At 37.5% G+C, this 16642-nt stretch overlaps 3 protein-coding genes across 22 annotated transcripts in view; 2 read left to right on the top strand and 1 right to left on the bottom strand.

The window, feature by feature from the left end:
• mycbp2 (MYC binding protein 2) overlaps positions 1 to 2263 on the top strand; it is a 72622-nt gene extending 70359 nt beyond the window's left edge. For 17 of the 18 annotated variants that reach the window (XM_053681005.1, XM_053680998.1, XM_053681001.1 and 14 more), the window contains 4 exons: positions 47 to 256; positions 605 to 712; positions 840 to 1005; positions 1085 to 2263. In XM_053681005.1, the coding sequence (XP_053536980.1) occupies positions 47 to 256; positions 605 to 712; positions 840 to 1005; positions 1085 to 1200 (600 nt within the window). In that variant the 3' untranslated portion in view covers positions 1201 to 2263. The remainder of the gene's footprint in view (positions 1 to 46; positions 257 to 604; positions 713 to 839; positions 1006 to 1084) is intronic. The other variant, XM_053680995.1, reaches the window with a different exon arrangement.
• Positions 2264 to 4322: 2059 nt separating this feature from the next.
• Positions 4323 to 12399, top strand: fbxl3a (F-box and leucine-rich repeat protein 3a). 3 transcript variants are annotated; one of them, XM_017469494.3, is made up of 6 exons: positions 4323 to 4414; positions 4499 to 4584; positions 5474 to 5834; positions 5982 to 6104; positions 6199 to 6370; positions 9250 to 12399. In XM_017469494.3, exons 3-6 carry the CDS (start codon positions 5475 to 5477, stop codon positions 9888 to 9890), a joined length of 1296 nt encoding a protein of 431 aa, XP_017324983.1. In that variant the 5' UTR covers positions 4323 to 4414; positions 4499 to 4584; position 5474; the 3' UTR covers positions 9891 to 12399. The 3 variants fall into 3 exon arrangements, with proteins under 3 accessions (XP_017324983.1, XP_017324982.1, XP_017324984.1); XM_017469495.3 differs by having other exon boundaries at positions 4380 to 4398; XM_017469493.3 differs by having other exon boundaries at positions 4349 to 4584.
• A 205-nt stretch (positions 12400 to 12604) lies between these two features.
• cln5 (CLN5 intracellular trafficking protein) lies at positions 12605 to 15166 on the bottom strand. The gene is made up of 4 exons (XM_017469496.3): positions 14983 to 15166; positions 14154 to 14328; positions 13849 to 14074; positions 12605 to 13768 (listed from the first exon to the last, which is right to left on the bottom strand). The coding sequence occupies exons 1-4, from the start codon at positions 15144 to 15146 to the stop codon at positions 13281 to 13283; spliced, it is 1053 nt and encodes a 350-aa protein (XP_017324985.1). The 5' UTR covers positions 15147 to 15166; the 3' UTR covers positions 12605 to 13280.
• Positions 15167 to 16642: the final 1476 nt, after the last annotated feature.

Here is a 16642-nt window from a genome sequence, read left to right as displayed (position 1 = left end):
GTACTTTACTCATTCTCACCACTTGTTGCATGTTTTATGTTCCTAGAACAAAATTAACCACTCTGTGATCAAAGATCTGCTGGATCCAATTAAAGAGCTTTATGAAGACGTGAGAAGAAAAGCTTTAATGAGACTGGAATATGAAGGGCTGCACAAGAGTGAAGCCATCACCATGCACGGGGCTCGCTTTTACAATGACCCTGCTGGATTTGCTATGAATAGATATGCTTACTATGTTTGCTACAAGTGCAAAAAGGTTTGATTCACAAGATTTGTTTTGTAGGTTACAATATAAATATAGAAACATAAATATTTTAATGAAAAAAGGTCTCTTTCGTTCGATGTTTCTTGTTGTCAATGAATGGATATTTAATTCAACAACACAGCAAAATGCAATCGACAGATGATGAGAGAAGTATAACAGAGGTACCTTATTTCAAGTTAGAAAACAGAATAATGTTGTGTGAGGTGCAGCAGAACAGATCTTCAAGTTCATAAGTTGTATTCACGTTCATATTTTTCAGTGTGGATTCCCCCCCCCCCCCCCCCCCCCCCCCCCCCCACTGAGGGTGGCTCGGAATGTGATCTGTTGATTTTTCTGCAGGCTTATTTCGGGGGAGAGGCCCGTTGTGACGCAGAGGCAGGACAGGGAGATGACTATGACCCCAGTGAGCTTATCTGTGGTGCATGCTCAGATGTGTCCAGGGCACAGGTAAATAAAAAAAATTCTGAAAATTTTCATATAGAAGTGTCTACATGCACTGTACACTGAGGGTGGAGAGCAGCTGTGAAGAAACTTGTATTAAGAAAATTCCTTAATTTTCTTTTTACATTTGCAGATGTGCTCCAAACATGGAACGGACTTCCTTGAGTACAAATGCCGTTACTGCTGCTCTGTCGCTGTGTTTTTCTGCTTTGGGACCACACACTTCTGCAATGCCTGTCATGATGACTTCCAGAGAATGACCAGTATCCCCAAAGAAGAGCTGCCTCATTGTCCTGCTGGTAAATTGCAATTCCTTTAAAATGTCCGCCAATTTATTTCATTACATTTTGAGTCATGAAATGTCTGTGTCTTTGACAGGCCCTAAGGGTAAACAACTGGAGGGGAGTGAGTGTCCCCTGCATGTTGTGCATCCTCCAACTGGGGAGGAGTTTGCACTGGGCTGTGGCGTGTGCAGAAATGCACATACCTTCTAAACGTCTGGGTCCCTTGTAAGTTGCTGTCCAAGTCCCTGTTTTACCTGCCACTGCAGACTCCTGCTTCAGCCCAGTCTGAGAGGAATGCCTAGATGTCTGGTTTTGAGGAAGAAGTGATGCAGCACTGTGCTACAAGGTTCTGTTTCTTTCTCAACAGACCCGGAAGAACCCAGGAAAAAGTAAAAACCACGAAGAAAAAAAGAAAAAGGAAAAAAAAACTTGTGACATGTCTGCATGCAGCCGTTATAACCCTCGGCTCCCTTAAACGTTGCTCACCACCTGGTCGCCGAAGTGTACCAATATGAAAACTGACTCTTTTTCCTAACCCTGTACAGTATTCTCCTCTGTTGAGTGCATTATGGCCTAGCAGAAAAGACTTCAGTTCAGATTATATATGTGGACTGTCAAGAATGTTATGATGGCAGGAAAATAGTGTACGATTTATCTAATCTTGTATATAATGATAATATTCAAAATAGGTGTATTCAGATGTTGCTACTCTACACTTCAGTTTTGTTTGATATTCTGGGTTTTGTTTTGAGCCAGAACTTTTAATGAAGTGCAATACTGGGTGTGCCTCCTATCTTGCAGCTGTAAACATGGAATGTATGTCAATAAAGCAACTGTACATTTTTATACAGTGATACACGCTGCTGTGTTTTCACCTGGCAAATATAGCATCATCTTTGTGCTCAGAAATCTTTGATGGGCCTACATCTGTCACGTGTGGGGGTTAACAGGAACCCTTTCAACTCCTCGGTGATTATAATGTGGTACAAAACCATTTTCTGTCTTTTTAAAACCATAAAAGGTGAGTATGTTCTACTATTGTATTGTAAAAAAAAAAAATAGAACAGAAATCTTTGGGATGGGGCCAGTCTACACACCTAAAAGATTTAGACATTGTGAATTGTTTGGAAGTGTGAGAATGTGTGGAAGTGTGATAAACAGCTGCTGTAAAAGAGAAAATAATGCTACCTGTAAATCTGCTCTGTATTGTCTGTGGTGGATAGAGTTGGGCGGTAATAAACCAGATCCTCTGTTCTGCAAGGTACATTACAAATGTGTCTTGTGTTTTTTGTCTCCTGAAAGAATTAACCTTGGCACTTGTACGTGTTCTATGTGTCTGTATTTTAACGTGACTAAGTGAAATCACCAGAGAAAATTAGATTAGTAGCCACAATATATTATCTTAAACACACACACACATACATTAGTCTAAGATCACATGAGCTATGCAACTGTGTAATGGTAGCACATCATTTTATCTGGGGATGTACTAAACCACTATTCCAAAAATTGTGTTCCACCAATCAAAAACATCTTTACCATAAACGTATTAACCACTCTGAACATTCCTTTTCAACCTGCTTCACCATAGTTTCTCTGTTATAAAGGAGGGAACGATTGTACTCAGTACTGTAAAACTCTAAGCACAAATCCATCCATCCATGTTCTATACCACTTATTCTACACAGGGTCACTGGAGTCTATCCCAGGGAAATCGGGGCACAAGGCGGGGGACATTCTGGACTGGGTTCCAACCCATGGCAGGGCATAATCTCACAGGCACATGCTACGGACAATTTGGAAATGCAAATCAGCCTACAATGCACAACTTTGGACTGTGGAAGGAGACCCCCAAAGCACAGGGAGAACATGGAAACTCCATGCACGTAAGGCTGAGGCAGGAATCTAGCCCCAAACCCTGGAGGTCCGAGGCAAACGTGCTAACTACTCAACCACCATGTCCCCTTTAAACACAAATCCACTCACATGGAATAGTTTGTCCACTTTGACCAGGTAAAAAAAAAAAAAACATGGGATACCGATAGGCATATGTTATGGTTACCATCAGTGACAATCAGTCATGATATTAAACTGGCTAAAATATCGAAGTATCTACTAGTCACCTTTACTATTATGAAATCATTGGGCTTGAGTCTTCAAAGGCATTATGAAGACTGAATTATTGATTTTAAAAAAATTATTACACACCTTCATATTTTCTCTTACAACATTTCACAAAAGTAAAATTGTCCATGGTTAAGTGATTATTTATTTATTGATTTGCATTTTTTAAATTAAAATGTTATTTTTATGCACTGCCATACATACAAATCTAAAGTCCTGCATGGTCCCCATATATTGAAGATTTTCTGGATTATCCTCTTTTAACCCTTGTATGTTGTCCTGTGCAGCCTAAATGAGCCTCAGTATAAGTATCATTCATTCATTAATGTTCAGTGAGCACTTTATTCTTCTCAGGGTTGCGTTGGATCTGGAGCCTATCCCAGGAACACTGGGCCTCGGGGCAATTTAGCAAAACCAACATTCACCTAAAGTACTGTCATGAATTTGGGAGGTGGGAGGAAACTCACACAGACATAAGCAGAACATGTGGAACTCCACACAAACAGCAACCAGAACTCAGGAACAAACCTGGAGCCCTGGAGGTGATAACCCAGTACAAGCTCATGTGCAAACCCATTCAGAACCCAACAAGTCCACTTTTAATCCTGTGGCCCCCAAAAAGCCATGCTGGCTGGGACGTAGTAGAGTTCTTACTACTGATCCATTTATATATCCTCTAAAGTTATCAATACGGAATACAGGTACAGAGTGGAGTGTGTCACTGACTTTCTGCATCACACTGTCATATACTGCAGATAAATGCACTCTATACTTATATATGAAGGTTAAGTCATACACCTTATTCTGAAATGTATAGAAGAATTATCAATTGAACAGTAAAATATCTCTCTCTCTCTCTCTCTCTCTCTCTCTCTCTGCAATCAGTTTCAAATGCACGGTTGCACGAAATTTCCTCCCATACTTTGTGGCGACTGATGAGTGCTGCTGTGCTAAAGGGATTGGACGGGACGTGTTTATGACGTCTTTTACAATGCATTGTGGGATTAGTAGTTCATACAATCTCATCAAGTAAGGTTTCTTTACATATGTTTTCGATTTAAATACATTGTGGTCATGATTTGTATCGTGTGTGATTCATTCTACTGAATGAATGAAACTCAAAATAGTTGTTGAGGTAATTTTACTTCTACTGTGTGTTTAGGCACAGGTTCAGATACAACATCTCCCATGATCCCATGGTCCATCACAAAACAACAACAACGCCATTTTTAGAGATCCAAGGCAACTGAAAATCTACTGTGACAGCTCGAGCGCAGGAATTAGGTCAGAGAGAGAGACGGTAATAAGAAATAATTAAAACGTAGTTGTTTAAACCAGCTTAGCTAAAGATAAGCTTCAAATGCGCCACATCTTGCTGTTTCAGATGTTTTGGAGCACGGGAGCAGGCTTAAATCACACCGGATCCTCACTGCTTTAGAAAGACATCTCTACTGAATAAACACCAGTCAGGTAATCAGCTAGCTCGAGCAGCAAAACAAAATGGCTAACGGCACTTGTACTGGGTAAAGGTGAAAACATTAATTGAGCTGCTAGATGTCGGGTGAAAACGCGCTGGGGTTTGTGTAGGCAACTGAACATCCGACATATTAATTCAGCTGCTAGCATCAATCCACTTCACCTGAATAAAACACTCAAACATGGATCCATTTGTTTGGGGATTATAACAAGTTATTAGTGATACTGGGCATTTTTTCTGTTTGTTTGTTTGTTTGTTTGTTTGTTTGTTTGTTTCCGTTTAAGTAAAGCAAAGCTAAACAAAATGACATGCATCAGTACAAATCAACACCAGGGACAAGCGATAAGAAATGTCAAATAAATAAATAAATAAACACAGAATATACTAAAAACGCAAGATTTTTATTAACACAAAACATAGCCTCCCTGTTTTGATTTTCATGAAGTATTTTCATGAAGTAGTTCATTTTTGCACATTTCTCTGTCAAAAAGACAACGAAAAAATGTTTTTAGTAAAATAATTCAATAACAAATCAAATAGTTAAGTAAACCCAAATCATATATTTTCTCAGTGCAGTTCGTATTCACGGGGAAAATGATCCCCCAAATAATACATAATGAAGGCAGATATGCTTTGCTAAAGATTTCAGTGCCAGAATAAATGCAAGGGGTTTTGCAATCTCTGGATGTGATTTACCAACAAGAACAACTTGTATCAATAGCCAGTTCAAACTTTGTCACCTGAATGTATTTGACACAAGCGATGCTTGGCTGTTTGCAGGAGCCTGATGTCATTTGCACAGTGATGACATCAGCATGTTTTATGTGCTGTATTTATGAAACCCTTTCAAAAAAAAAATTAATTGATGTTCTCATTTTCAAGAATGAAAAGAAGATTAATCAGACACAAAGAGGCCAGCGGCTCGTCCTGTGAGGAGCGGGTGGAGGTTTGCAAGAAAGTTAGACATCCTAGTGAGGACTGTGGGGACGTGGTGTCCACCTGGGCATGGTTACCCCAGGAGATCCTGCTGCGTGTCTTTCAGTACTTGCCCTTGCTGGATCGAGCCTTTGCCTCTCAGGTGTGCCGCGGTTGGAATGAAGCTTTTCACATGCCTGAGCTCTGGAGATGCTTCGAGTTCGAACTCAACCAACCTGCAAGTTCATACCTGAAGGCCACACATCCTGATCTCATCAAGCAGATCATCAAGAAGCACTCTAATCATTTACAGTATGTCAGTTTTAAGGTGAGGGAAATGTTTGGACATATGTTTTATTGTGACTGACTGATTTTTATACGAGGAGGTAGGAATAAGGAGATTATTAACAAATTTCTAGGTATAATGTCTTATTATTGTTTAGGCTTTGTTTACCATTGTACAAAATGCGTGCAGGTGGACAGCAGTACAGAATCAGCAGAGGCAGCCTGCAATATCCTGTCTCAGCTTGTAAACTGCTCGATAAAGACCCTCGGCCTCATTTCCACAGCACGTCCAAGCTTCATGGAGTTAAAAAAGGTAAACATCTGAAGGAACCTTATGGAAGGTTTTTTTTGTTGATAAAATGACTTCTATCTAAATGCATAAAACTTTCCTCTTTTAATCTTTCCAGTCCCACTTCATCTCTGCATTGACCGTGGTGTTTGTCAACTCCAAGTCTCTGTCATCACTCAAGATTGATGACACACCTGTTGATGACCCGTCACTCAAGGTCCTGGTGGCCAACAACAGTGACACCCTCAAACTGTTAAAGATGAGCAGCTGCCCCCATGTCTCGCCTGCTGGTAGTCTTATTTTCACTTAAATGTGTTTAAAGGTTTGAATTGGATGTATGGGTGACACTCGTTTATAACTAGGAAACCTGCCTGCAGTCATGGAGAAAAGAAAGTACACGGTCCATCAGTTTTTATGTTTTTATTTATCAGGGATTAAATAACAATTGTGTGGTCCTCACCAACTTCTACAAACAAACAAATAACCTCAGGTGACAACAAAAACACAACAGATTTCAATATGTAGTCATTTCCCCCAAAAAGTAAACAGCTGGGAACAAATAAGTACATACTCTAATTCAGTAACCTGTAGAACAAACTTAAGCAACAATAACTTGAAGTAAACATTTCTTTAGGACTTTATCAGTCTCATATTGTTCTGGAGAAATTTAGGCCCACTCTTCTTCACTTCAATTCATTGATGTTTGAGGGCATTTGTTTATGCACAGCTCTCTGACGATCCCTCCACAGCATCTCAGTGGGGAAGAGATCTGGACTTTGATTTGGCCATTCCAATACCATGATTTCTATTTTTTTTTTTTTTTTTTTGTCATTCATATGTCAATTTGCTGGTGTGCATGGGATCATTGTCCTGTTGCATGACCCAATTTCAGCCCAGCTTAAGCTGCTGGACAGATGGCCTCACATTTGTCTCAAGAATATTCTGGTATGAAGTGGAATCCATCTCTGTCTTAATGACTGCAAGTTTCCCAGGTCCTGTGGCTGCAGAAGAAGCCCAAATCATCACCCCTCCACTATCATGCGTGACAGTTGGTATGAGGTGTGTGTGGTGACAAACTGTGTTTGGTTTTTGCCAAACATGGTGCTGTGCATGATGTCCAAACATCTCTACCTTGGTCTCATCAGTCAGAGTCATCGTGTCATATTCCTTTTGGAGAAAAGGGCATTTTCATAGCTATTTTTCCCATGAAAGACATACTTGTTAACTCTTCTTCTGATTGTACATTGTACATGTCATGAACATAAATATTTAATGTGCTTACAGATGCCTGTAGGTCACATGATTTAGCTTTTGGGTTTTTCTTTATATCACTGAGCATTAAACAGTCTGACCTTAGACTGAATTTGCTGGGACCCCCACTCCTGGGAAGACTGGTAACTGTGTTGAAAGCTCTCCGTTTGTAAACTGTTCTTCTTACTGTAGAATGGTAAACTTCAAATTGTTTGGAGATGGACCTATAACCCTTCCCAGATTGATGAGCGGCAACAGTTAGTTGTCTGAGGTCATAGCTGATGTCCTTTCTTCTTGGCATGATGTAGACACACACCTGGGTGCTCAAGAACACCAAACTACCAAAATATCTGCATTTATAGAGGTAGTCACATTTCTTGGTGATGAACTAATCATTACTTCATTAACACCTGGCTGTTAATTCCTCTCTTAATGATTGTGGAAGTAGGAAGGGTGTACTTATTTTTTCACAGCTGGTTGATTTATTGTGGGATCTGATTGGAGACTACATCTCGAAATATGTTTGTTTTTTTGCTTGCCTGGTTATTTTGTTTATTTATTGAAGTTGGTGAGAACCACACAGTTGTTATTTAAACCCTGATAAATAAAGAGACGTGAAAAAGGGTGTACTTTATTTTTCCCATGACTGTAGGTTACAAGATTTCAACTGTGTGTGTGTGTATATATGTATATATGTATGTATGTATGTGTGTGTGTGTGTGTATATATATATATATATATATATATATATATATATATATATATATATATATATATATATATATATATATATATATATATATATATATATATATATATATATATATATATATATATATATATATATAAAAAACACAGTATCTCACAAAAGTGAGTATACCCCTCACATTTTTGTAAGTATTTGGTTATATCTTTTCATGTGACCAGTATGTCATTTCTTCAGTGTTGTCACATGAAAAGATATAATCAAATATTTACAAAAATGTGAGGGGTGTACTCACTTTTGTGCGATATTGCATATATAATATAGTTTATATGTGTGTAAACGTATAATGTAAATGTATACATCATGAAAATGTCAAGTAAATGTTACTCATTGCTGTGAGGTGTCCCATTCCTGCACCTGTCAGCTGTGCCTCATTCGTGATTAGGTTGTGTGAGAAGTTTTTGCAGTATTGCCCAGGTGTTGCATAGGAGAAGTTGGGGTTTCCTTTGGAACAGAACAGAAACTTAAGCAGACAACAGTGTGATTCATTTGTGTGTCTTGCTTGAATAAGGTTGTAAAATAATATTTGATATGACTAAATTAATGTAGTGGATTGTGTAATAGGAACACCATTGAATTAATACACACCTTTTTTTGGTGAAAAATAGTGATGTAGACCCATCCCATAACCAAAGACCAAGGGGATGTAAACATTTGCTCTCGGCCATATGTTAGCCTTTTGCTGTAAATTGGTCAAAATCAGATTATATCAGTTTGGATTGTAAAATCCTATGCCATGTGATTGAATACAAAGAGTTAGTCAAATAATGTAACTCTAGCCACTTTTACTTCAAATCGTATAATCAACATAATATATGATTGTTTTTTAGCCTTTTTAATTTGCCAAATTTGTGGTCTAGAAAACACCATGGGAAATGAAACCTTTTCAGTTTGGAGTGTAATCAGACTTTATAATGTTATAACTTTACATCTGGTTGAAGATGTATGCAAAAAAGAAACATTTCTCTTCAAATCTTTCTGGAGTTTGCAGAACTACATAAAGTAGAAAATGTCACAGTTTGACCATGTAAAGGGTTTTTCACAGGCCGCCCCACGTATAATATGAGCTACTTCGTTATTAATACACCTTTTAAATTGTTTGAATTTGTTGAAAGAATTGCAAAATGATCAATAAACTCTGCTTCTCGACAGGAATCCTGTGTGTTGCAGATCAGTGCCACGGCTTGAGGGAGCTGGCGCTGAATTACCACTTGCTGAGTGACGAGCTCCTCCTTGCGCTCTCCTCAGAGAAGCATGTGCATCTGGAGCACCTACGCATCGATGTTGTGAGTGAGAACCCAGGTCAGCAGTTTCACACCATCAAAAAAAGCAGCTGGGATGCCATGGTGCGCCACTCGCCCAAGTTCAACCTCGTCATGTACTTCTTCCTTTATGAGGATGAGTTTGAGCCTTTCTTCCGGGATGAGATTCCCGTCACACACCTTTACTTCGGCCGTTCGGTCAGTAAGGAGGTGCTCGGGCGTGTGGGCATGAACTGCCCTCGGCTTGTGGAGCTGGTGGTGTGTGCTAACGGCTTGCGTCCCCTGGATGAGGAGCTGATTCGCATCGCTGAGCGCTGTACACAGCTGTCAGCCATCGGCCTGGGCGAGTGTGAAGTGTCCTGCAGCGCTTTTGTGGAGTTTGTGAGAATGTGTGGGAGACGCCTCGCGCAGCTCTCCATCATGGAGGAAGTGCTCATCCCTGACCACAAGTACAGCCTGGATGAGATTCACTGGGAGGTTTCAAGACACCTCGGCCGTGTCTGGTTCCCGGATATGATGCCTACCTGGTAAGGCATTTGCAGACTTATTTGAGCATCAGATTATTGGATTCATTACCAGCACATCAAGCTTTTTACTTTACCCTATAGGGCAGTTCTAAACTTTTCAGTGTATTCCAGATGTTTCCTTGGTGTTTGAGATATTCTAGTATTAAACATGGCAGGATACATCAGTCGTGTTTTTGAAATTACTTAAAAAAAAAAAAAAAAAAAAAAAGTTTAAGGAGGCACTTCACTGGCGTAAACACTATTAGAATAATGTGGCTTATTTCTCTGCTGTATACCTATTACTGTGTCTGTATGCTGACAATCATGAAAGAATAAGCTTTTATCTATCTCGTCATTGAAACTACAGCTGTATTATCACAGTTGTACGATGCCGTGTGGTTCATTTATGTAGCTATATATTGCACCTGTTTAGTATATTTTGCCTTTACATGTGAATAGCATAATCTAATTATTGCATATTTTCCTCTCCAATTTGTATATAAATTATGAAAACTGGGTATATGTATATTTATAGAAATAAAACCAGGAGAGTTGTTCTGTTGCTTACAAATAGGTTCATGAGGCTCAACTCTTTTGATAAAGGTACAATCAGTAAGTAGTTTCATTCTAGGAGTGGGCAATATGACAAAAATATCATATCACGATCCTTTAAGGCATTTCTATGATGCATGATAATTTTTTTTTTAAAAATAAACTTCCAGCAAAACAGTTTTGTATTTTAAAAAAATAACTGATAATTATCTATAAACGTTATTTAATGTCTAAATAAAAAAATAATTTTTATATTTAAAATAACATTTTGTTTATAAAAAAAAAAAGTAACACTGAAAAGGAGAAAAAAAAATCATCTATAAAAAATCTTTTTGCAATTTTAAAGATTAAATATGAAATTTTAACAAAAAATCAGCTGCTTCGCAAGTTTGCAATAAAAAACAGCAACATAAAGATATCATGATAACCAGGTATCTAGCGCATTGTGCCGTCACGGTTTCAATATTATATGGTTATATCGCCCAGCCTTACTTTCTATCGGTGATTCTGAGTGACTATTTCTTCAGAACCTTATGTTTCCCATCTACGTGTTTCAAAAAGTGACGCATCAAAAACCTGGTGAATTTTGTCTTTGTATACAGACTGTGAGAAATGTGGCAATTAGCCGAATTTATACAATATTATTAACTTAAATACTTTTGATCTGCAGTTGTGAAATTCTTTTTTCCAACCAACTGAACAATCTGAGATATAACATGTTTACTCATCCTATATGCAAAGCTCAATTCACATAATTTAGTTCGTCATAACTTGGAAGAAGAAGTGGTTAGTTGTGTATATTTCAAAGATGTGCTGAAGGCAGTATGAGAGAGACTGCTTTCTTGGCATGAACAGCCTGATGTTTGATAAACAACCTCCTTCCCACTTTTTTAAATAATCATCAGATTTTTAACAGATTGCTCTCGGGTAACATCCGGGACCTTTTGATTTGAGATGACATGAATGTGTATTAATGGTTTGAAGGCACTTTAGATGCATACTAAAATAACTACAGAAACCTACATACAAGCACAAAAGAAGGTAAGATGCAGGTAAGTAGTTATTTTTTTGCACTTTGTAAATAATCTGTTCAAAAAAAATAGCATAAACAGGGTGTTATGGATTCCTTTAGAAATGCTAGCTGTGGCTTCGCAAAACAATTCATCCAGACATATTTTAGTCCTACATACTAAACCCTTTTCAGGCTCTTCTGACCCAAATTGCTGGTGTATTTATCCATTGTTCAAAATACTGTTTGATATATAAAAGGTACTTAGTTTCTTGTACACTTATTTATTCAGGATTTGAAGTGTCACAGCCCTGTAAATATATTTGATACTTTAGATTAAAGGAATTATTTCTACTGATCAGGTTATTACATTTAACCATTTAATTACAGTGATGTATGTTAACACTGCTGTATTGTCCCATCAAATACATAAATATATAAATAAATAACATGCTGTATTTAGGATGGAACACAAAACAGTGACTAACAGAAAAGAACTGATGGAACTGATTCTTGGTCTAATGAAAGACTACATGGAAAAGCTTCAGAAGCAGAAATCAACTGGTTTCTACTACAGCTCACCTCTCAGTTCTCAAAAATATATCTGATCATTTTTTATTGTTTGCTTGCATCTTTTTAAAAGCTGTTCTTGTATCTAATGGTCTTTTTTTTTTCTTTTACCCAGAGGGAATAAGAGGAGAAAATTTAAATTTGAAAAAAGTTAATTAAACTTTAAATAATTAAATTAGTTAAATAATTAAAAAGTTATTTAGTTTTGGGGTGAAATGGCTGTTTTTGGTTTAATAGGTGTATACTGTATGTCATAACCAGTGTCTTGTATCTGATGATAATTGTTTAACCAAAACAGTTAAATAAATAGGCTTTGTTGTCTTTGAGAACTTTAATTTGTGTCAGTTACAGCATCCTAACACTGCTTCATCTTGCATTGTTCAAATAAACTATATAAAATTTGCATTGTGCATTCTGTGTTTATTTTAAATGTTATACATTTAATGTGGTTATACCTTAATTAAAAAAAATATTAGTAATGTAAAGAATAAAACATGACAGTACACCCAGTCTTAAAAAAAAAAAAAAAAACAGGTTGTTGTGATGCAGACTGCAGTTGATTTATTTTTCAATAACATTTCCTAAAGTGAAAATACTACAAAAATCCGTTGGATTAAGTTATTTTATTAAAGAACATAATTACACTTTTCATGTGTTTTGTGTTTACATTTAATGTCTGTGACAAGTTAATTTATCACTCACATCGTAACCACTATAAAAAAATATTATTTCCCTTATTCCCTCACCAACCTTTTTTTTTTTTTTTAAGTTATTAAGACAACAAAAATGCAGCCTATCTCCTGAGTTACAAAATTTAGTCACAATTCTACTGCTTGACTGTTATAAAGCAATGATGCAATTACATTGGAGACTCCTTCCAATGGTAAATAATCCTCTCCTCTTGCAGTCATTCAAAAAAATAATAAAGTTCTGTTTCCACAGAATGTCCTCCATACAAGGCTCCGTTTAATTGGCTGCTGCATAAACAGTAACATATTAGAATGAGCACATTAATATAAATCTGTGATTTGCCTAGCATCCAGAACCTCTGTCTGAGCTGTGCTTTTATAGAAAATGAATGAACACCAAGAACTGAGTCTTAAACAGAGCTGTGGTATTGATGAGAGTTCACGTGACTTAATTGTTATTCACCTCCAGCAAAACTTTAACCTGTGGCATTAATCATTGACTAATCACAAGTAACAAATTACTTTTTCATGTGCAAAGCCGTCATAGCTCAGATCTACAAGTAAAAAAAATACAAAAACCTCAAGGCCATCCTCATCATGGCAGAGGAACTTCTTCATAAATAATTTGGATGTAGGGTGGCTTCATTGGCAAGTGCCAGTACTCAAAGTTGTAGAACAAATAGAAAGTCTTCTCAAGCACTACTTTTTTATAAGCTTCCATCAGGCTGAGGATGAACTGAAACATCGACTGGTGAGGCTGAAAAGAACGGTAAAACTTTCTGATATCTGTGGCCAGAGTTTTCATTGAGGGTTGATCAAAGATGCTGCCATCATCCCCAAGGTAGGTAGGCTCACCACTGTACAGGTAGATTTTGGTGTAATTTGTCTGAGTTTTGCTTGAGAGGTTGGCTCCCAGTTCTGCCAATTTCCTGTATGTGCGGTGTACAAACTGTGAACAGTCATACGAGTCGAACCATGTGGTTGAGTTGGGTCCTTGGTCTGACCGCACAGTCCACGTCTCATAATAAATACCCGTCTCATTGTCCTCTTGAACCCACCGTGCCAGATTATTAAATTGCAAACCTATGATGGAAAAGAGTGAAATACAGAATCATAAACTAATATTACTAAAAATATTTACACACTTGTGCACAATTCCTCACCAGAAATCTCTCCCACTTTCTCCAGAGTTCCATTCTGTTTCCAGTGCACATCATCTATTCCCTCAAAGAAGCATGCCGCACCCTGATTGCACCAAAAAGGAGCCATTATGCCCTCTCTTTCATGGGGAAAAGTGCAGTTTCCAAGCTGGAATAGCTCGTACCATTCCATGGTATAGTTTCTTCCTGTTTCTGAGCTGGCAAATCCAATGGCATCATGCATTATATGCTGGAAACAGAAGATGCATTGTTAATGCTATTTATTGTAACAGAGCCTATTAGGGATTTCAAGTATGTTATAAACTTACAAATTTCCCCAAAAGATCTCCATATTTGAATTCCCAAACAGGAGTTTGCAGTCTAAACACAGAGATTACATCGGCGTCTCTCATGTAGGGGATGCGACCATCCAGGTCTCCAGTCGGGCAAAAGGGGTAAAGCGCCTGGCAGTAAGGGTCAGTGGGAGGACGACGGTCGAATCGCCTAGTCATTTACCAACACACACACACACACACACACACACAGGAATGCAAATCTAGATCATGGGTTCTCAAACTTTTGGCAGCCAGGGACTGTGAAATAAAAACTAAAATAAATTCAGTTTTATAAACACAACCCAATTATTAAAATATTAGGCTCATTATGTAATTGTACACAATAATATCCTGGCTATATATTGGAGCCAGGAAGGTTTGTGTTTGTTTGTTTGTTTTTCTGAAATCTCCACTAGCAGAATATTTTAATCCAGTTGACATTATTGATTTATATGTTTTGAAGGTATTAAGGTTTGGATTATACCCATTCAATTCAAATGACCAGTTAAAGAGGCTGATAACAGGTAAAATAACTCAATAACAATACAAATATGATAAGTTCAACAATAGTAGCTGTGTTTTTCAGAACCGTGGCAACATATTTGCTGCTCAGCAGAATAGCGGAATGGCGGTGGCCATGTAAAAGATACAGTTCACACACATTATAATTCAACTGTTTACAACAACAACAAAAAAACCCATCTACCTTGGCAGTGAATACAGTTAGTACATTGTACAGCATTAATAACACTGTTAAATTAAACAAAAGAGAGGGGGACATGCAGAAGTCACATATTAAGCGCTCACACTGAAATGATCTTACCTGTAAGGAACAGGCCAAACTCTCTTTCCACTAATATTCTGAGAACTGATCAAAACCAACAAACAGATCAGAAAGAGAAAATAAAAACACTTGACAGTCATGTTAGACTTTACTGTGCAGAAACTTGTCTTCCGCGGCAGAACCACTTCCTTATCTCGCCACATGACTGCGGTCACGTGGTTTTCTTAAGCTAATAACAAGCCTCGTGACGAGGGCAGATGTAAAAGTCCTTTGTATAATGGAACTGACACTGAAACTGTGTACTATTCTGCAGTTTACTATCTCTCTCCACACACACACACACACACACACACACACACACACACACACACACACACATATATATATATATATATATATATATATATATATATATATATATATATATATATATATATATATATATATATATATATATATATATATAATTACAAAGTTTCTACACAAAATTCAACTTATTGTGAGCTTGACATAACCAGTATCCAGAGAAAGTCTCGTGCCTGTTGACATCTTCGCAATCATAAATGTAATAACTGCCCGCTGTAGATATGGACTTTATCTCTGCATTAAGAGAGAGGGGTGTGTGTCCCCGTCTCAAGTGTCGGACACTAATGTGGAAGTCGTCAATCCTGCAGGGATGACGTATTTTTGAAGGCCAACCCAGAAATTAGCATCAACCTGGTTCCTTCGACAAAATGCCAACAGGATTTTACCATTGGTTTTGAGATTATTGCAGAAAATAAGCTCTGTGACCAACAAAAGTTTAGGATTCTTGCATGTTTTGATCATCAAGATAATATTCACAAATGAACACAACTTTTATGAATTTTGAAGCCTAAATACCATAAGTAAAAAGCTAATGTTACTTTGCCAGAAGTAACTTCAACGTCACCACTGCTACGCTTCACATAACTTTTTAAATCTTTATAATAAATAAAAAACACTTACAATTGGAAAATAGTATAAATTGATAAATTTAGGAGTTGGAAAGTTTGAGTTGGAATAGTTCAAAAGAGCGTGAGTATAAACACAACAAGACTGTAGTAGAAGAATTTTCCTGTTTGGCGTGATGACGTTTAATGTCCCCGACAAACTCTGTAGTACCATTTAGCCACGTGTTAGCAAGCATTTTTTTCAAGACATGTAAAAGCTTAACAAAAAAAATATTACTGATGTATTTTATGTCTTAGTATAAAACATGAGCATGTCTCAAGATTGTATATCTCAAAAACCCATTAAAAAAATCCATTGACTTCGGGATAGGGTGATCAAATGCAAACAGGCCAAATGTGGGACAAGTAGTAAGTTTGTGTGGGACAATGGGGGACATATTTCCGACACCCAAAGGCCTACCATTTTAATGCCTATCTAAATGAATAAGAAACATGTGCACTCTGCCCGTTTATATGTATGTCTCTTGTATCAAACAATGCAACAAAGAGAAATATTACTGCATAAAGTGGAAAAAAGGATTTCCATGGCTTGGCCTCAGGTGTGTCCAGTTTGAGTGAAAGCTGACAGCCCTTAGATGTAAGTATAGGTCTCTGCAGAACATAAATGGGCGTTTCCTAATCAGTGGGTGTCTTTAGACCGGATAGGTGTAGTTCAACCGTCCAATCAGTTTCAGTTTTCAGTTTTCCTGTGCTCTATTGGCATGAGA

This window comes from Ictalurus punctatus, chromosome 6 (genome assembly GCF_001660625.3).
Source record: "Ictalurus punctatus breed USDA103 chromosome 6, Coco_2.0, whole genome shotgun sequence".
Taxonomy (NCBI): domain Eukaryota; kingdom Metazoa; phylum Chordata; class Actinopteri; order Siluriformes; family Ictaluridae; genus Ictalurus; species Ictalurus punctatus.
This window is presented reverse-complemented; position numbering and strand designations above follow the sequence as displayed.